General features: G+C 36.8%; 1 protein-coding gene across 3 annotated transcripts in view; it reads left to right on the forward strand.

Moving 5' to 3' along the window:
• IL15 (interleukin 15) overlaps positions 1-1,649 on the forward strand; it is a 73,127-nt gene extending 71,478 nt beyond the window's left edge. For all 3 annotated transcript variants that reach the window (XM_079154843.1, XM_079154844.1, XM_079154842.1), the window contains exon 7: positions 1,234-1,649. In XM_079154843.1, coding sequence (XP_079010969.1) covers positions 1,234-1,344 — 111 coding nt within the window. In that variant the 3' untranslated portion in view covers positions 1,345-1,649. The remainder of the gene's footprint in view (positions 1-1,233) is intronic.
• Positions 1,650-21,210: the final 19,561 nt, after the last annotated feature.

Below are 21,210 nucleotides of genomic sequence, written 5' to 3' on the forward strand. Positions count from 1 at the left end.
AGTGACATATCATAATGACAGATAATACATGCCAGAATGAACAGTTTAAAGTGTATGTTGACAGTCCTCCCCCTCAGGACATAGTGTGGAATGTGTGTACTGGATCAAGTGGCCAGGTCTGCACAATCGAAAGACCTAGATATGAAGAATTTCAACTGATTCAATTGAATATAAGTGAACTGATTCACTTAATATCTTTGCCTTCCTCTCTGACATGATTATTTTCAGGATCAAATAGAACAGTAGTACATGCAATCAACAGTGCTTGGCATATGGTATGTGCTTGATAAATATTGGTGAATCTGAATTCCATGTGCTTAATGGATATAAAATCTAATTCTAATTTTTGCTGGCACAGCCTTCATGGTTGGTTCAGATGATCTCTAAAATGATTGCTGCATTTGGAATATTCTAGTTATTCATGCCACTGTGTTTGAAACAACAATTTGTAATATTCACCCATGTGGATTAATTCAACCAATTAGGATGGAGTGATTGTCATGTGCCAGTCCCTGTGCTTAATGCTGGAAAAGCAAAAATGAATGGCCTTGGCCTCCTGGGACAGCTTAGAGTCCAGTAGTGTAAAAGGGGGTAAAACTCCATAAAGTGAATGTAAAATGTGAGGTGGATATGAGAGAGGTCTAAACAAGGAGTTCTGAGAGACAAGGACATGGAGCAGAGCCCCAAGGAGCTCAGGGGTTCAGAAAGCCTTCCTAAAGGAGACAGCAGCTGAATATTCTTAGGTGTGCATGCATGGCAGTAGCTAAAATAGGAAGAACTTAATGGACAGAAAAACAGAAGCAGAGAGACATCCAATATCACGCTGTGTGCCTGGGAAGGAGCACCAGGGCTTACTTGGTGTTCTCAAAGCATAACATTTGAAGCAGTGGGGAAAGGTGAAGGGAATAGGAACAGCTTGTAGAGGACCTGTGTAGGATGCAGGGAGGCAAAGGCACTGTAGTAATGCTAGGAGGAGATGCTAAGAAAACATTGACTCTAAGCTGAAAATCTGATAGGCATGGCTTATTTTTTTCAATGACCTTAATCCATTATAGGAAAGATCAGCTATATCATAAAACTCCCAATTCTCTTTTCCCATAGTTAGTTCTTCCTACTATGATATTAATTTGTCCAAACTCTCATGTCTCAAGACCTCACCATACATTTTAAATAATGTGATATTCCAAGAAAGAAGTATATCATACTCACCACTTCTTTCTTATTATTTGACAGAATGTAACAGAATCTGGATGCAAGGAATGTGAGGAACTGGAGGAAAAAAATATTACAGAATTTTTGCAGAGTTTTGTACATATTGTACAAATGTTCATCAACCCTCCTTGATTGCAATGGATCCTCTTCAGTGTTTCTATTATTAACAAACATCTTCCCTGATGCTTAGAGGCAACAAAACACTCTGCGTTTCAAATGTGCTGCCAAAACAAGATGTTCTGGCAAGAAGAAGATCAGGATCTTGGATCATGTGAACTCCTACAAATGAAGGCAGAAAAATGTCAATGACAAAGTTAACTACGCACTTTCCTCAGACTTATCTTGCTCATTTATTTTTAATTTATTATTGAAATTGTACATATTTGTAACATAATGTAAAATTGTGAATAAAACTGTGTACTTTTCATCCTTTGAAATCGCACTGATAATTTACCTCCTATAGGAAAAACAGCGAGTATTTGTTTAAAGGTCATAGTCTAATTACGTAACATAGCAGGGCCTGACCAATACCATCGCTGGGCTGGTGTGCGTGAGCGGAACCACTGACTACTGACCACTATTTATTTCTCTATTCACTGTAGCACCCAGAGGAGGAATTGGCTACCAACAGGAAGAAGAACTATGCGGAAACCTTGTGCTTTGTGCTGTAACTTAATTATTGATATGTACAGCACTTGTTATTAGAGAAATACATTGCAATGCCTGGTATAGAATGTGTACCATTAAATCTTAGGTGGTGGTGGCAATAGTACACTTTCACTGAAAAGCAGAACAGTGTACAGAAAACTAATGATTTCAACGACATTTATAGTTATGCTTTCCCAAGTAGAGGTATTTTATGTACATGTTCTTTTTATCATGTTTGTAGAATAAAAACACTGCTGGTTTGTAAGAGTCTATGTTATTGGATAGAAAATAATGGTTTGTAATTTTCTATTTATAGTATATTATAATTTTTTGCATTTTACTATGTAAAATTAGCAAGTTCTCTAGCTTTTCCATTGGTGGAAAGTATTTAAAATGCACCATTTTTAATTCCAAGTTTCCAATCTAATCCTTAGAGGAAAGGTTGGTCCCCCACCCAAAGTTCATTGGGATCGGGGGAAGAAAAAAAATCGCAATACCAGCTGTATTTGCAGTAATGTTTTATAGTGGTCATTAGCCCATTTTGGATATATGTACCTATAGTGGGTATAAAATTTGGAACTTTCCAGTGCTCGAAATTATAATTATTCTCACATTAGCTACTTAATTTGGATCATTTCCTTTGATCTTAGGAAATTTAGGATATGTCTGCAATTTCTTAAAACACTCAGCAAAAGAAACAAAGCAATCACCTACAGCAGTCTTAAGTTTTATTTTTCGTGCTTTGTACTCTTAACAAAATCAATCTTTCATTTGTATTTAAAACTCTGCCCTTTTTGGCTCTCCACCCCGATTCACCTGCCCAGTGTCATCTGCCTAGAGGATCCTATGTTTATCTGGCCTACTGCCCTAAATGCTGAAAACATTTGCCACACACCGTATATAATAAAGAAAGTACAAAATCATATAGCTAATCTCAAGCAGTAAAAGTAAGCCTAATACAAATTAGATTTACAGTTCTAAGTCACATTGATGAATTATGTTCTTGCATTTTCTTAATTGCAGGCAAAGAAAAGATATATGAGAAGAAATTATCTCTGCACTCTCTCTGGCAATAAACAGAAAGGACTAGAAGGCAGGAGATGTAGAAACACAGCAGAACGAGTGCATAATTAGGGAGTCAGGAGAATCCGTGAAACCCAATTACTTGTATATAATCTTATTCTTTGTCTTAGAAAGTGAATCAAGGGGATTGTTTTGCTGCTGTTGCTGTAGTTTTAAAGAGGGGCTTGTATGTTTTGATGTGTTACTGTTTATGGTCGTCAAATTCAATAATTCATAACATCGAACCAAATTATACAATATGAAATCAAATAATGTGATTGTCCCCTCCTCTCTGCCCCCACCCAACACAGAAATATTAGAGAATGCATTGTTTATTACTTCTGTTATATCGGGCTTAGCGTAGCTCTCTGCACACACAGGTAAGTTCAGATTAATAGTGCATGCCATATGTAAATCTTTTGCCCAGAGGAAACCCCATTTCCATAGAGATTTGGTTCAGTGTTTCTGAATGTGTCTCGTGACAACTGTGTCCTCACTAGGGAATTTATTATGCCAGATAAACTCTACTGCATAAAGAAGTCCCCTAATCATAACAGCATTCTCTGATGCAACAGAGGAGAAAAATTAACCAATCATTAATAAAGAGCCAGGCTTTTATCTTATGTTTTACTCCTTCAGACCTAAATTTTGAAACAAGCTTCAAAGGAACCAAAGAAGAAATGGCTGCACAGCAGCAGAAATCAAAAGCTTACATTTAGTTTTTGTGAACAGTGTCCACCCTTTCAGAATATTATCATCCGAAAATCCAGTGTCACACTGCAAGTCGATTGTCTCCATTATCACTGTTATCACTGCTCTTCCTTATTAAGGAATTCACTCCTTCAATCACATTGGAACCATGTATATTGAAAGCCTACTATGTGGAAGCTTTTTGCTAGGTACGACAGTTATAGCTGTGTAAAAGTCCTCATGAAGTGTTCATTCCAGCCTGAGTCACATTATTAAAGTATCCAACTGAGTGCTTGGTGGGCTGCTGTTTGTTCTATTGCTTCTGCGAAAGGAAATGAAAGGAAGTCTAGAATATCCAGGGCAGGAGAGAGGGCTGAAAGGGACAGCTGGCACGCTCAGTATCAGCTGGTTTCACAGCCTCTGCTGCACACCCCCAAATAAATAGGACTCTTATTCTGGCATGCATAAAAAAAAATTGGAGACAGTTTTCTACTGTCACGGGAGGAGTTGGAGTAAAAAAAAATCTCACCACTTAATCTCAGCTTCATTAAATGATGTCTAATAGCATCATCTCACACGAGCTTCATCACTGCAGCCATTTAATGAATTTCTTAATGGAAAGCAGCATCGACAAAGTAATGACTCGTTCACCATCAACACAAGTGTTTACAGCACACAGGATGTAAGAGGCTGGAGTGGGCAGGGTTAATCTGTGAGGTTCTGTGGACCTTTGAATTGTTCTGTGCTCAAAATCTTACCACAAGAAAAAAAAAAAAAAAAGACTTTCAAAATCACTCTTCATTGAGAACTGCGTGCTAAAGAGAGGCCAGTTATTCCCACCAGGAGAAAGAGTATAGGAGAAGGATCAAGAGCCTGATGACAATGTTCCGCTAAGGTCAAAGCTGAAGTGGGAGGTGGACAGAGGCAAGATGTGACCCGGTGGAGAAAGTTCTAGAAGCACAATGACACTGCATATCAGAGTTTGGCCCTGCAGAGGCTCAGAGGGACAAAGCCAATGGGTTTATGGAGAGCATAAGTAGGAAGTCACGATTCTGCAGAAGAGACAGCTAGCCACCTGCGGGAGAAGTGGGAACGGCAGCATGGTGATGGCCCTGCGGGACAAGAGCCATCGTTGTCCAAGGTTTTCCGGATCGTGTTCATCAGCCAAGCTGTTTCCTGAGTTGAACTATTAAGTCAATGTGTTTATGGGTTCTCCTCCCTAAGGACCCAGCTGATGGTCATTTGTGATTCTTTAACGTTCACAAAGCACTTTTATCTGTGTTATTTTATTCAGTGAGATTATCTGTCTGGGGCATAGAGAAGATGTGCGGAGCCTCAGAAATATTTTATTTTTGTCACTGATGTATACAAAAAAGAAAGAAAGAAAGAAAGAAAGAAAAAGAAAGAAAGAAAGAAAAGAAAGAATCTGAAATTTCATCCAAGTTCAGCTGTGTGTTTTTTACACTGTACTGTCTTTTATATTTCCTTTTAAGTAAGCATGAGTATAATACTCAGGATGGGAAATTATTTGTTATTCCAGAAATCAAAATAAAGTTTAAGCATGTATTTTTGTTCCCTATTTTGATATTATTCCTTCACACAATTCTATTCTAGTGTTTTGTTTGCTCTGCCCAGATGGCAAATCCACCACCAAGTGTATCCAGCCTGAATTAATTATCTTTTTATAGTAAGAGAAAATCCTTTCTTTTTGACAAGTAAGATGTTTGTGCCATATTTATGGATAAATAAATGCAGCTGTTATACACAGCATTATTAATAGCATTGCTTCAAACATTTCATCTGAAAAGAAACCTGTTCTGTTTAATATGTTGTAAACTCTTGGCGTCTCAAAGTTTGTAAAAGAGTAAAAATCACAGACCCATCATCTGCATTGTGACATCCCAAAATGTCACCCTGTCTCTGAGGCACTCAATTCAAAACAGTAAACAGGAGACAGTGCACCCTTAAAGCATTATTGTCTTTGCTGGTCATTTGGCCTTGATGGTTCAGTACCTTACACGTTCAGAGTCAGGATCAGCAAAGCATCTCTCCCTCTAAACAGATATTGAGCAGGCAGCCACAGGCTTCATCTAAATAGCCACAAGATGCCATTTTTGACTTTTCAGTTCAATAGTTTTTTGAGAGGTGATATGCCATTATAGAAGAGATGCTTTGTTTGATAAAAGAGCGTGGTTTGCTAAGCACAAGAGCTCTTTACCTCCACAAAGAAGCCTTCTAGTGTCTGAGCCCAGAAAGGTGAGAGGAAGGAAACCCTTGTTCCAGTGATGAAATCAAGACTCCTGGGCATCCGATGGGGCTTCTGACTTCCTCCGTGTGAAGGAACTTCGTTTTCCAAGAGGACACCATTTCTCAGCAAAGCCCACTGGTCCCTAAGGATGAGCTTCATTTCTTAATCATCTTTATTTCCAACAACAATAATATATGCTCACAGGATTGAATATTTGAAAGTGGTGACACTGAGAACACAGAGGAAAGTTCCCAGTGAAGACACCGAGAAAGTTCACTCTGCAGAGAGTGTAGAGACAATAAAACTAAGAGTCTCTTTGCTTTTGTTATGACTATGCCTCAGGATTCCTAGGTATGGGCAATGCTCAGTTCCTGTTTTAAGGAGGGTAAGGACGCCTCCTTAAAAGAATTGTTTTGCTTTAAATTTTAAGCAATTGCTCAGATTACCATTTTAAAAATAATGATACGCATGTGCAATCCCATTTAGCACATTTTGTATGGATTCTTTAATGAGTATACTCTACAGAGAAGTTCATTTAGAGACCTGGGTTACATGGTTCACCTTCAACCCCAGCAAAAGCAGTTAACTGTCATTTCTACAGAGCTCAGATTTATTCATACCAACTTGGGGAATGGTTGGCATTGTTTCTACTGGTCTGCTCCTGCAAAGTTTTGCATTTAAATAGATTGGAATAAACAGTTACATAGCACTGTGTGTGTGAAGATGAGGAAACTGCTCTTGCCTCAGTTCTTCAATTTATTTTTCGATTTGTATTTAATTTTCAAAATAGTGAAAAAAAAAAACAGTAAATTTGGGGGTGTAATAGTTCAGTCAATTCAAATGTTGGTTCATTCCTCAAGTAATAATTTATTAAATAAAATTAGTGAAATGTGTTGTTTGATTTAAAACAAAAGAAAATAAAATATTACATCAGTGGTATGATTTTGTAGTTGCCCAAAATGCATCTTTTGCAGATGTTTCAATTTTACTAAAATTTACGTACTAGTTATTCACATAATTTATCTATTTTATCACATTGTTATTAAAGAAAACCTAAATTATTATTTTGATGTAAATAAAATAAATGGTTTGTGATTCTAGTTATCCATAAACTTAGAAGGACTTATTTTTTTTAATACTTTAGCTAAACTGCAACTACTTCATAATCATTCTGAATTTTGTAAAGAAATTTGTATGGGGAACTCATAGCAGCCTGAAATTGATAATGAGTCCTTTCCTAGCAGTATGGACAGTGAAGAAGAGAGAGGAAGTGTTAGCAAAATTCAAAACAGGATTTGATTTTTTAATAATTGGGAAGAAAAAAAGTACTACTTGTGCTGGGGATATAGCTCAGTTGGTAGAGTGCTTGCTTTGCAAACACTAAGGCCCTGGGTTCAATCCCCAGCACCAGAAAGTACTACTAAATATTAAGTAACACTAAAGTCACTAGTAGAGACTAAGGCAGGATCAAAACTGTATTGAAGAAGGTAGAATGGATGATATTCTATTTTGATGTCACTATTTGGACAAAACTTCCAGGTGACTGAGAGGTAATCTGTCTAGCAAAGAAGTGAATCTTTTAACAATAAACATAGGCCTACCTTCCAAATCTAAGGACAGGAAGAAAAGCACAAATTAGTAGTCAATACATAGTGAATTTATGGTTTTTAAAATTTTCCTAAGTGATCTTGAAGTGTCTAGTTTATTCAAAAATCAAAAAAAAAATTTTTTTTGTTTCACTCCATAGTTAATAAATGACAAAGTTTTGGAATATCCAAGTTTATAGTTATCTGAATAGTTCTAAAGTTATTAGAATAAAGTTTTTGAAAACATAGTTGAAACTGTGTCTGACCATCCTTTGGAATGAGGTATCCCTATATCCTCTTAGAAAAACATGTTTATCAATATCAAAGATCTTTGCTTTTGGACAGGTGTCACTCCATTTCCTAATGAGAAAACATCTGAGATAATTAGCTTATGAAGAGAAAAGGTTTATTTTGGCTCAGTTTGGGAGGTTGCAGCTGAAGATCAGACAGACTCAGTTTTTAACCTTGTGACAAGATAGGACATTATGGTAAGATCATGTGGCAGAGAAAAACAGCTCACCACCTGGCCAGGAATCAAAAGAGAGAAGAGAAGACCATGATACCACAGTCCCCTTCAAGACACACCTCCAATGACCTGAGCTTGAACACGTGGACCTTCAGAGGACATTTAATGTCCAAAGCAGAGCAGAACTAAAACTTCATATAACTATTAATAAGTCTATTGTGAAGAAGTGAATGAAGAGAAATGAAGAGGATTATATCATGTCCACATAGGTGACTTAAATCAAATTTTCTGCCAAGCTTCTACGAATACATATGTAATTCAGTTTGATAGTATTTGTGTTGCTAATGGACTTTTGCTTTTTGCTTTTTTTTTTTTTTCAAACTTTGAATACTGGTTTTGATTTTCCACTATCTTATCATGTCCCAAAGGAATTCTTAACCTAGCATCTACACCAAATTCAGTTGCCCATATATGAGATTTAGGATTTTACCCTCAGAAAATAATTGCAAGTCTGTTATCACTTTGCTTAATTCATTTTCAGGAGTGGGTTTGTAGTGTTCATCAGATTCTTAAGAGTATTCCATATAACAAAGGGTTTAAAACTGCATCTCTGGGCATTCCTAATCCATCCTACTAAGCTAAAGGTCAGGCAGCATTGTAGCTTGTAAAACGTGAATATATATTTTTGTGTTCATCTTGGGATTTTCTTAAAGTGCAGATTCTGACCAAGTCACTTCCAGGAGGTGTGAGCCTTGGGCCGGGGTTGGGGGTCACACTTTGACAGTAAGGGTATGAAACTAAGTTTGGCATCAGAGAGCTTTACCTCTGAGCTGTTCACAGAAGTCACAGTCATTACTGGATGGACACTATCCAGGGAGACGTGAGAGCAGACGTGGTCTTAGTCATCCCATTCTGAGCAAATCAATCAATCCCTCAGAGCCTATTTTCTATTGGCGAAAACAGGCATTAGTGATATTAACTAGAAGGATTGATGTGAGTTAAATTAGAAGTTCTTGGCAAAGAGTAGGTTCTAAAACTCTCCTTCTTTACCCGATCCCTGGAACGTACTTTGATATCCTTTTACTCTAGTAGGGTGAGTATTATGATCAACACAACTCAGGGTAGTCTCAGGTTGAAAACAAGCAGAGTATTACCTGTGCCCAGAAAATCCTTAGAAAAGTTCTCTGAGTTTTAATACCTTTGGTTTAGGTTAGATTTAGAGTTCTAGACTTACCTATCAAATTTAACAATCTTCCAGAATTTGGTAATATGCTCTGCTTTCTGGCTCCCTGTTGGTTGCCTTAGGGACCACCTTTAGGCCAACCTGACCACCGCCCCCTCTCACACCCACTCCAACTTCAGCACTGTTTGCACTAGTTATTTTAACAACCACCACCTACAGCAAAGACCACAATACTCCCCAATTCTTATTTTCTTCCTTTACCTCATTTTCAAGTTATTCTGCTAGATGTGGTCTCACTCACTACAATAAAACTGCAATCCTTACCTCTGCTGAGTATAACTGCTTGCCTCAGTTATATTGATTATTGATTTGATGTATGACCTTGTGTACTCATCTCATTTCAGCCTTCTCCCATTAGTCAAGAATCAAGTCGAATGTATTCCCTCACAACTCTTAGGTGTCAGGTGAGCTGGGTTGAAAGCTTTGGACTATGTCACGGTTGTTTCTTCCTGTAGTTTACTTCACCGTCCTTGCTTGCTGAGAAATGATGTGAGGTTCTCATCATTAAGCTACAAAGGCAAGACGATTTGGTCACTACTTTTTTATTAGCAAAGAATCAAGGTCATGGTTAACATGGAACTTCCATTAATTTGACCTACTACCAAATTCTCATCACTAACAAAGTTTCTGAACAGATGGTAGTAAATAAATGTGGTGGGAAACATTGGTACTGATTTATAATTTTTCAACTCTCAAAGTTTCCACTCGTGGGAATAGATCACACTATAAAAAAAAAATAGAAAGAAAGAAAGACTGTTGTGTTATTCTTAAAGGCTATTAGGCTCAAGGTTACCAGCCAAGCATAATTCTTGTTTAATTCTCCCATTACCACCGAATCCTGTTTATGTCAGGAACACCTTTAATAGAATGTCACTTCAAATCATGAAAATACAAAGACAGGCAGTGTAATTTACTTTAGCTAAAAAAAAAAAAACAACAGATACCCTTTCCACAGGTCCCCCTGAGCTAGCATGTGCTTCAGGGACAATAGGAGTTGCTTCTGACCTCCCCGCTGATACCAGACCCTCCAACCCCCAATAAATGAATTCTATTTTTCAGCAACATCAATCTGAGTCTTCTTATTCCTATTTATTCCTTAAGGGAATTCTGGGTGATGATCCCAGAAAAAAATGTTTTTATCTCTGATACTGTGGTTTAATTTTAGTTTCTCTGTTTAAAACGCATTTAACTTATGTTTCCAACTCCTGCAGCCCAGGATGTTCTGACGTTCCCTAGGGTCCATTACTGCCTTTAGAGAATTGTGTAACTCCATGAGAAGAACTCTCCAAAAACTTGACTGCTTAGATGTCATTGAAGAAATCCCTACTCCCTTCAGGTATCATACCATGTTTTTGACTACCTCTTTTATTTATTTGTTTATTCATTCATTCATTTTGGTACTAAGGATTGAACCCAGGAGCACTTAACCTGAACCACATCCCCAGCTCTTTTTATGTTTTATTTTGAGACAGGGTCTCACTAAGTTGCTTAGTGCTTCACTAAGTTGCTGAGGCTGGCTTTGAACTCATGATTCTCCTGCCTCCAAGTCACTGGAATTATAGGTATGTGCCACCAGCCCCAGCTTGACTCCTCTTTTATAAAGTCATCTTTGTCTTCTGCAGTGGCTTACATACTTTACCACATACTCAGTTCTCCTGGAGGTCTCACAGAAACACACATGGCTCGTTCCCACTCCCTGAATTCTGCTTCAGAGGGAAAGAAGAGGGAGGAGAAGCAATAATTTGCATTTATAACATGATGCACTCATCTATTATATATGTTTTGGAACACTTGGCTGACTCTATCTTCCCTGTTTAATATGTCTTCTCCTCCTTTTCAAAGTAGAACTTCCTCTCTAAGAAAGCCAATCTCTGCCAGTTCATATGTAATTAAATAGTAGAGGAAGAATTTGAGCCAGCGTCTATCTCTAACACTGTCAGGTATAGACTCTTGGGAGTGTTAGGCTTGAATAGGGTCTGATGGAGATGTCTCCTGAAGGAGGTGACACAATTGAAAGAGTCAGTAGAAGTTTGTCCCCACAAGTGTGTGGAGAAGGCTATCCCAATACTTTCCCCGTGAGCTCTGGAATTTTTTTCTGTTGCCCCTCTGCCCTCTTACATTTTCCTCTGAGGCCATCTTCCTGCCCTGTGACCATCTCTATCTTGACTGGGAGAACGCAAGCACCCTGTTCAGTTCATAAATCTCTCATTTTAGGCTCATACTGAGGAAAAGTTTTATGTTCTTTTGACCCTAAGTGCTGCACAGATTGTCCTCCATTAGAGCAAGGACAAAATTACTTCTCATTTTCTTCCCACCGTCACTTTCCTCAAGGCCCAATAACTTGATCTTTTTGGTGCAGCTGTTTCCCCATATAACTTAAAAACAAAATTGTTACTCTGGATGATTTTGCTTTAATGCCCTCACAATCACATATAGCAAATTCAGTCACATAGAAATGATGACTGGTGTTTGAAAAGGGAGCCAAGGTTCACAGGGAGACTGGTCCTAAGCAATCTGCGGGGGAATTCTGGCATCTCACTCAATGCGAAGGCTGCTATATTCTGGGAAGAGCTATCCAAAGAGCATGACCCAGACTTTACTAATACTCTTTGAGAGTGCCTGAGTTTTTTGTGACCTTTCAGATGTTGATGTCTTTTTGAGGTCTTTTGGGGGTTCCATAAAATAACTTATCTTAGAATTGTTTCATTGACGGGAAGAACGTCTGTAGTCACAGGTCTCATCACACCTGCCTGGTTTTCACTTTTGTCTGACTCCCTGGTCCTTGCAGCCACTTTACTGTACAACCACCGAAAGGTAAGGCCACTTGCACTTCAAATTAAGAGGTCCTCTTGGAAACCTGGGATTTAGAACAGAAATCCTGGCTGCCAGGAGAGGTTTCCGAGAAAGATACATGTAGAAAAGAAGAAAGTAGAGAGAGGAACTTGTATAAACACCTATCATCAGCCTGGTTTGGGGCGCCTTCAAACCCTGATATGGAATCTTTGTGAGCTATGCTGGATGATGGCCCCAGGGTCCCCCTTGCCTTTGACACGGTAAACCCATGGGTGAATCTCATTACCCAGCACCAAGGTAAGAAAACCCTGCAATAAAAAATAAAGAAACTGTGGTGTATATACACAATGGAATATTATTCAGCCATAAAGAATAATAATATTTTGGCATTTGCAAATAAACAGATGGAATTGGAGAATATCATGCTAAGTGAAATAAGTCAATCCCCAAAAACCAAAGGCCAAATGTTTTCCCTGATAAGTGGAGAATGGTATATAATGGGGGTGGGGGTGGGGAGGGAAGAAGAATGGGGGAACTTCAGATTATGTAGAAGGAAATGAGAGGGAGAGGGGTATGAAAAATGGTGGAATGAGACAGACATCATTACCCTATGTACATGTATGATTACACGAACGGTATGAATCTACATCGTGCACAACCATAGAAATGAAATGATGTGTCCCATTTGTGTATGATGAATCAAAATGCAGTCTGTAAAAAATTAAAAGATAAATTTAAAAAATATAAAAATAAATAAATAAAAGACAAAAACAGAACAAAAACTGCAATAAAAAAATTGAATATTTTCTTCAGACTTAAATGAAGAGGTTAGAGGAGTGTTAGCCTAGCTAACCAGCCCATGAATTCTTATGGTTGCTTATATTATCAGCTCCATGAAAACAAGAGTCCCAAGAGAAAAGTTCGCTGTTCCCTCAACACACACAGAGACTCAGATGTCCAATCCTTTCACCATTGCATAAACCTTCAAGTCCTTTTCAGCAAAATGGTCAAACAAAACATCTTTGAGCCTCGTGGTGCTGAGTCTTAGGCCTTGTTGGTATTTCTGCATGGCTGAGAAAATACGTTTGAATCCAATTTGCATGATTATAATCCGTGGTCCTGGGGGACTGGTTGTTTGGGGATAATATTATCTTGAAATGGCAAAACAAATAAACAAAAATTTAGCAGCTTTGTGCCCCACTAGAGTGCCCAACAATAGGATCCATAGAAAAAAAATGGAGGAATTATAAAAACATGGAACACCTAGACAAGTGGATAAAGTTGAGCTTTCTCAATCCAGATTCTGACACTTCCTGTCAAATGGTCCCACCTTAGTCTTCCAACTTCATCTCTCTCTATTCTCCACAAACTATCTCTTCCCCTAACCTCATCAGCTATGCCAGTTTTTCTTTTGTGTAAGACAAAATTCCATTTACGCTTAAGGCTAAGTGCAAGTTGGACAGAACATTTTACCACGGTGGCCTAGGTCCTCCGGACTCCAACTTTTTCCTTGATCAGTCTGTTATTCTTGTTATTTGAGCAGACCAAGAACCCTCTGCTGGTATTTAGTAATACTAATAAGCACATGTATTGAAAAAATGACATTAAAGAGATAGTGGAATGAATCGGACATAACTTTCCTACGTTCATATATGAACACAGCACAGTGACTCTACATCATGTACAACCACAAGAAAGGGGTCCTAATTAGAATAAGATATATTCCATGTATATATAATATGTCAAAATATACTCCACTGTGATGTGTATCTAAAAAGAACTAGTGAAAAAAAAAGAGTAGGTCATGAATAAACTTGAAGGGAAAGTTTCATGCTCCACAGAACAAGAATGGTGAGACAGTTTTTATTAGTGCATTATTCATTTTGACACAATCATACATACATGGAATATAATTTGCTCTTTTTCAGTACCTAGTACCCTTTTCAGTATGCTTTTTCCCTCCACCTATCCTCTTCCTCTACTGATCTTCCTTCTATTTATTTATTGCTTTTTATTTGATGCTTTATACGCAGACATAAAGATGGAATCCACAGTGGTAAACTCGTGTGTACACAGCATGATTCGGTCCACTTGATTCCACAGTTCCTGCCCTTCCCATCCTTCCTCCCTCCCCTTGAATGCCCGCTCTCTACTCCACTGACCTCCCTTCTATTTTCATGGTATTTCCCTCTTTCCCCGCTTATTTTGCTCAAGTTTTCATGTAGAAAACATTTCATTCTTGATTTTGTGAGCCTGGTTTATTTCACTTAGCATGATGTTCTCCAGATTCATCCATTTACCAGCAAATGCTATAATTTCAGTCTTCTTTATGGCAGAGTAAAACCCTATCATTTTTTTTTATTCATTGTACAAAAATGGGATATAGTTGTTGTTTCTCTGGTTATACACAAAGTTGAGTTGCACATTTGTGTAATCATACATGTACATATATACATATGTCTCATTCTGTTATTTTTCCTTCCTCCCACCCCCTCCCCAACCCTCTTTTTCCTCTATTCAATCCACCCTTTCTCCATTCTTGCCTCCTTCCCATTCCCTGTTATGTATCAACATCAGTTTATCAGAGGGATCATTCAGTCTTTGTTTTTGTGGGATTGACTTATCTCACTTAGCATGATATTATTCAACTCCATCCGTTTACCTGCAAATGCCATAATTTATTCTTCTTTATGACTGAGTAATATTCCATTGTGTATATATAGAACAGTTTCTTTACCCATTCACAAGTGAAGGGTATTTAGGTTGGTTCCATAATCTAGCTATTGTGAATTGAGCAGCTATGAACATTGATGTGGCTGCATCACTGTAGTATGCTGATTTTAAGTCCTTTGAATATAAACCCAGGAGTTGGATAGCTGCGTCAAATGGTGGTTTCATTCCAAGTTTTCTAAGGAATCTCCACACTGCTTTCCAGAGTGAATGCACTAATTTGCAGCCCCACCAGCAATGTGTGGGTGTACCTTTTTCCACCACATTCTCACCAACACCTATTGTTGCTTGTATTCTTGAAAATAGCCATTCTAATTGGGGTGAGATGGAATCTTAGGGTAGTTTTGATTTGCATTTCTCTTATTACTAGAGATGTTGAACATTTTTTCATATATCTTTTGATTTCTTGTAGATCTTCTTTTGTGAAGCATCTGCTCATTTCCTTAGCCCATTTGTTGATTGGGTTATTTGTATTCTTAGTGTAAAGTTTCTTGAGTTCTTTATAGATTCCCGAGATTAGTGCTCTATCTGAAGTATGAGTGGCAAAGATTTTCTCCCACTCTGTAGGCTCTCTCTTCACATTGCTGATAGTTTGCTGAGAAAAATTCTATCCCAATTATTGATTCTTGCTTTTATTTCTTGTGCTTTGGGAGTTATGTTAAGGAAGTCGGTCCTGAGCCAACATGATGAAGATTTGGACCTACTTTTTCTTCTATAAGATGTAGGGTCTCTGGTCTGATTCTGAGGTCTTTGATCCATTTGAGCCGAGTTTTGCGCAGGGTGAGAAATAGAGGTTTAATTTCATTTTGCTGCATATGGATTTCCAGTTTTCCAGCACCATTGTTGAAGAGGCTGTTTCCTCAATTGTATGTTTCTGGTACCTTTGTATTTATGTGGGTTTGTCTCTGTATCCTCTATTCTGTACCACTGATCTATCTGTCTATTTTGGTGCCAATACCCTGCCATTTTTGTAACTATTGCTGTGTAGTATAGTAGAAGGTCTGGTATTGTGATACTCCCAGCTTTACTCTTTCTGGTAAGGATTGCTTTAGCTATTCTGGGTTTCTTATTCTTCCAGATGAATTTCATAATTGCTTGCTCTATTTCTGTAAGGTACATCATTGGGATTTTAACTGGAATTGCATTGAATTTGTATAACACTTTTGGTAGCATGGCCATTTTGACGATATTAATTCTGCCTATCCAAGAACATTAGAGATCTTTCCATCTTCTAAGGCTTTCTTTAATTTCTTTCTTTAGTGTTCTGTAGTTCTCATTGCAGAGGTCTTTCACCTCTTTTGTTAGATCGATTCCCAAGTTTGTTTTTGTTTTTGTTTTCGTTTTTGAGGCTATTGTGAATGGGATAATTTTCCTAATTTCTCTTTCAGAGGATTCATCACTTATGAATAAAAATGCATTAGATTTATGAGCATTGATTTTATATCCTGCCACTTTGCTGAATTCATTTATGAATTCTAGAAGTTTTCTTGTAGAATATTTTGACTCCTGTAATTATAGAATCATGTCATTGGCAGATAGAGATAGTTTGAGTTCTTCTTTTACTATTTATATCCTTTTAATTTCTTTGGTTTGTCTAATTGCTCTGGCTAGAGTTTCATGGATGATGTTGAATAGAAGTGGTGAAAGAGGGCATCCCTGCCTTATTCCAGTTTTTAGGGGGAATGCTTTCAGTTTTTCTTCATTTAGAATGATGTTGGCCATGGGCTTAGTGTAGATGTCCTTTACAATGTTGAGGAATGTTCCATCTATCCCTAGTTTTTTCTAGTGTTTTGAGCATGAAGGGTGTTGTATTTTATCAAATATTTTTTCTCCATCTATTGAAATAATCATGTGATTCTTAACTTTAAGTCTGTTGATGTGGTGAATTACATTTATTGATTTCCAGATGTTGAACCAACCTTGCATCCATGGGATAAAACCCACTTGATCATGGTGCACTATCTTTTTTATGTGTTTTTGTACGTGATTTACTAAAATTTTGTTAAGAATTTTTTCATCTATGTTCAAATCCTATCTTTGATAGTCAACTTTTCTTAGACACCTGGGCCAGTTCTGTAACTTGGCTCTTGTGAATTGCATTGCTATAAACATTTATGTGCCTGTATCACTATAGAATGCTGATTTTAGTTTTTTTGGATAAATACCAAGGAGTAGAAAACTGGGTCATATGATGGTTCCATTCCTAGTATTTTGAGCAATTTCCATACTTCTTTCTAAAGTGCCAACAATTTACAGTTCCACCAACAATGTACAAATATACCTTTTATTTGTATTCTTTTTTTATTTTATTTGTTTATTTTTGTGTGGTGCTAAGGATCAAACCCAATGCCTCACACATGCTAGCCAAGTGCTTTACCACTGAGCTACAACCCCAGCCTCTTATTTGCATTCTTGATGTTTGCCATTCTATCAGGAATAAAATGAAATCTCAAAGTAGTTTTGATTTGCGTTTTCCTGTTTGTGAGGAATGTTGAACATATTTTCATTTATGTGTTGACCATTTGTATTTATTTTATTAAGAAATGTCTCTTTAGTTCTTTTGCCCATTTATTGGTTGGATGTTTTTGGTGTTGAGTTTTTTGAGCTATTTTATATACTCTGGTTATTAATTCCCTAACTTAGGAGTAGTTGGCAAATTTTTTTCCTCATTCTTTGGCCTCTTCTTCATTCTCTTCATCATTTCCTTTGCTGTGCAGAAGTTTTTTAACAGGATGCTGTCCAATTTATTCATTCTTGGCTTTAATCCCTTAGTTTCAGGGGTCTTTATAAGGAAGTTGGTTTCTGTCCCAATATGTTGGAATGTTGATCCTGGGATATCTTGTAGCAGTTGTAAAGATTTTGGCCTAATTCTCAGGTTTTTGATCCGTTTTGAGTTGACTTTTGTTCGTGGTGAAAGATATAGATCTAGTGTTATTCTTCTGCATATGGACATCCAAATTCCTTGGTATCATTTAGGCTATCTATTCTCCAATATATGTTTTTGGCACCTTTGTTGAGTATCAAGTGATTCTAAGTGTGGCTGTATGTGTCTTCTGTTCTTTTCCACTGATCTTCGTCTGTTTTGATGCCAGTGCCATGCTGTTCTTGCACTGCAAAATAATTTGAGATCACAGATATTGTGATCCAATATTATTCTTTTTTGTTCAGTATTGTTTTGACTATTCTGGGTCTTTGTTCTTCCAAATGAATTTTAGGACTGTTTGGTTTAATCTAGTTCTGTGAAGAATGTCTTAAGTATTTTGGTGAAGATTACATTGAATCTGTTTAATGCTTTTGTAGTATGTCCGTTTTGATAATATTAATTCTGTCTACCCAAGAACATGGGAGGTCTTTCCATCTTCTAAAGCACTCTTAAATTTCTTTCTTCAGTTTTCTGTAGTTCTCATTGTAGAGGTATTTCAAGTTCTTGGTTAGATTTATCTCCAATATTTTTTTTTGAGGATTTTTGGAAAGGGATAGTTTTCTTCATTTCTTTCTCAGCAGGTTCAATATTAGAGAATAGAAAAGTTGTTGATTTTTATATGTTGATCTTGTGTTCTGCTGCTTAGCTGAATTTATGAGCTTTCAAATTCTTCTGGTGAGTTTTTTGGGTCATCTAAATACAGGATCATATCATCAAAAAACAGACATAATTTTCCTTTCTTTTTTCTATTTCTATCCCTTTAATTTCATTATCTTGCCTGATTGCTCTGCCTAGTTTCAACAACTATGTTAAAAAGGACTAGTGAGAGTGGACATTCTTTTCTTGTTCCTTATTTCTGAGGAAATGTCTTCAGTCTTTTTTCAATTCAGTATGATGTTGGCTTTGGATGTCCGGCTTTATAATGTTGAGATGAGTTCCCTCTATCCCTGGTTTATCAGTAATTTTAACATGAATAGTTGCTGAGAATTTTGCTGAAGGCTTTCTCTACATCTGTTGAGATGATCTTGTGATTCTTATCCTTAATTATATGTGTGTGGTGAATTATATTTATTAATTTACATATATTGAAGCAACATTGCATTCCTGGGATGAAATCTACTTGATCATGATGTACAATCTTCTTAATGTGCTTTTGAATGCATTTTGCTAATACTTTATTAAGGATTTTTGCATTTATTTTCATCAGGAATATTGATTTGTAGTTTTCTTTCTTGATGTATCTTTATCTGACTTTGGTGTCAGAGTGATACTGATTTCATAGAATGAGTTTGGGAGTTTTCCTTTCCTTTCTTTTGGTGAATAATTTAAGGACGATTGGCATTTGTTCTTCTCTAAAGGTCTGATAAAATTTGGATGAGAATTCTTCTGGTCCTGAGCTTATGTTTGTTGGAAGGCTTTTAATTTTTGCTTCAATATCATTATTGGATATTATTCTGATTATATTTCCTATGTCCTTGAGGTTTAATTTGGGTACATCATATGTGTGTAGAAATTTGTCAATGTTTTCTAGATTTTCCAGTTAATTGGAGTATAAATTTTCAAAATAGTTTCTCATGATCCTCTGGATTTCAGAATTTTCTGTGATGATATTTCCTTTTCTATCTCCAATTTTGTTGATTTGAATCTTATCTCTCTTTTGCTTAGTTTGATATGAGTTTTTCAATCTTATTTATCTTTTCAAAAAACCTTTTGTTGCATTAATCTATTGTATTTTTTTAACTCAATTTTATTAATTTTGGTTCCAATTTTAATTATTCCCTATATTCTACTGAATTTTTATTTAGTTTGTTCTTCCTTTTCTAGGGCATAACATTACATTATTTATTTGAGATCTTTCTGGTTTTTAATGTAGGTGTTAAGTGCTACAAACTTTCCCCTAGAACTGCCTCCATACTGTCCCAGAGATTTTGATACATTATCTCTCTGTTCTCATTTGCTTCTAAGGACTTTTTGATTTCTCACAAATTCTTCTATGATTCATTCCTCATTTAAAAGTGTATTTTTAATCTTATGTTTTTAAATTTTCCTATTGATTTCTAATTTATTCCATTGTAGTTTATAGGATCCAAAGAATGCTATTTTTTATATTTGCTAAGACTTGTTTTGTGTCCTAAAATATATTCTATTTTAGAGAGGGTTTAATGTGTAGCTAAGAAGAAAAATAATTTGGTTGTCGATGGACAAAACTTTCTATAGATGTCTGTTAGGTCCTTCGGGTAAATTGTGTATTTTTTTTAGTTCTAAAGAGTCTTTATTATGTTATGTCTGGATGACCTATCTACTGGTAAAAGAGGTGTGTTGAAATCACTCAATATTATTGCATTGGGTCTCTTTGAGTTTTTATACAGAGTAGGGTTTATTCTGTGTATGTAGGTACATTAAGGTTTGAGGCAAATATTTACGATCATTATATATTCTTGTTGGATGATTCCCTTCAGCAGTATAAATTGACCTTCTTTGTCTCTTCAGCTTAATTTTGGTTTGAAATTTATATTTTCAGATATGAGAGTAGCCACTCCTGCTTGCTTTTGCTCTCCATTTGCATGGTCTATCTTTTTCCATTCTTTCACTTTCATCCTGTGAGTGTCTTTGAAAGTTGAGTCTTTCATAAACAAAATGTGGTTATGTCTTGTGTTGTGTTGAATTCCATAGGCCTGAACAGCTACACTGTCCTCGTGCGTTTCTCTCAGTAGAAGAGTGACGGAAGACACACCTATTTGTAGGTGGCCACTGTTAATGAGGCAGATTCCATGCCTGGAGTGGGATTCAAATGCCTGCTGCCCTGGGGTGAAAGGCATGGGCACCCTCAACAGCCTTGAGGTGCCAGCTGTTCTGATCAAGAAGAAGATACCACACAAACAGGTATGCCTCAATTAGCCTGTTCATGCTGACTTTATCTCGAAGAATCCTTCCTGACAATAAATCCCTTTGACGTGTTTCCCTTTAAATAAAGAATTTATGGACCTCTTTCCTTTGTTAGAGAAATCAAATCAATCAAGTTTGATTCATCTACCAGGCCCCCACTTTTGAAATTATATTTCTCTGTCTTTTGTCTTTATTTATAAATATTTCTTCAGTCTTCTAATTTTTCCAACTAGTTCACCCCTCTGTTCAATACTGATCCCTTGCTGCCCAGGACATAGCAAGAGATCTCGGCTGAGAAATCAGTAGAAATTCTAATTCACTTACCTCTAAATGTAACCTATCATTTTTCTCTTGCAGCTTTTGGAATGCTCTCCTTGTTCAGTATGCTAGGCACATTAATTATAAATGTGTCTTGGAAAGGATCTTTCTTGATCTTGTCCTTTGGGGTTCTAAATCTCTCTTGCATTTGGATTTCCCTCTCATTTCTAAGGTTAGGAAATTTTTCTGATATTTCACTGAAAAGGTTGCATATTTCTTTAGTTTGTATTTTGATACCTTTTTCTTTGCCAATGATTCTTACATTTGGTCTCTTAATATTGTCCCAGATTTCTTGAATATTCTGGTCGTGGTCTCTTAAGATCTTTTCTTTATTGTTAACTTTATTTTCAAGATTACACACTTTGTTTTCATGGTCTGAGGATCTGTCCTTAATGTGGTCTAATC

The sequence above is a fragment of the Sciurus vulgaris genome (genome assembly GCF_902686455.1).
Source record: "Sciurus vulgaris genome assembly, chromosome: 9".
Classification (NCBI taxonomy): Eukaryota; Metazoa; Chordata; class Mammalia; order Rodentia; family Sciuridae; genus Sciurus; species Sciurus vulgaris.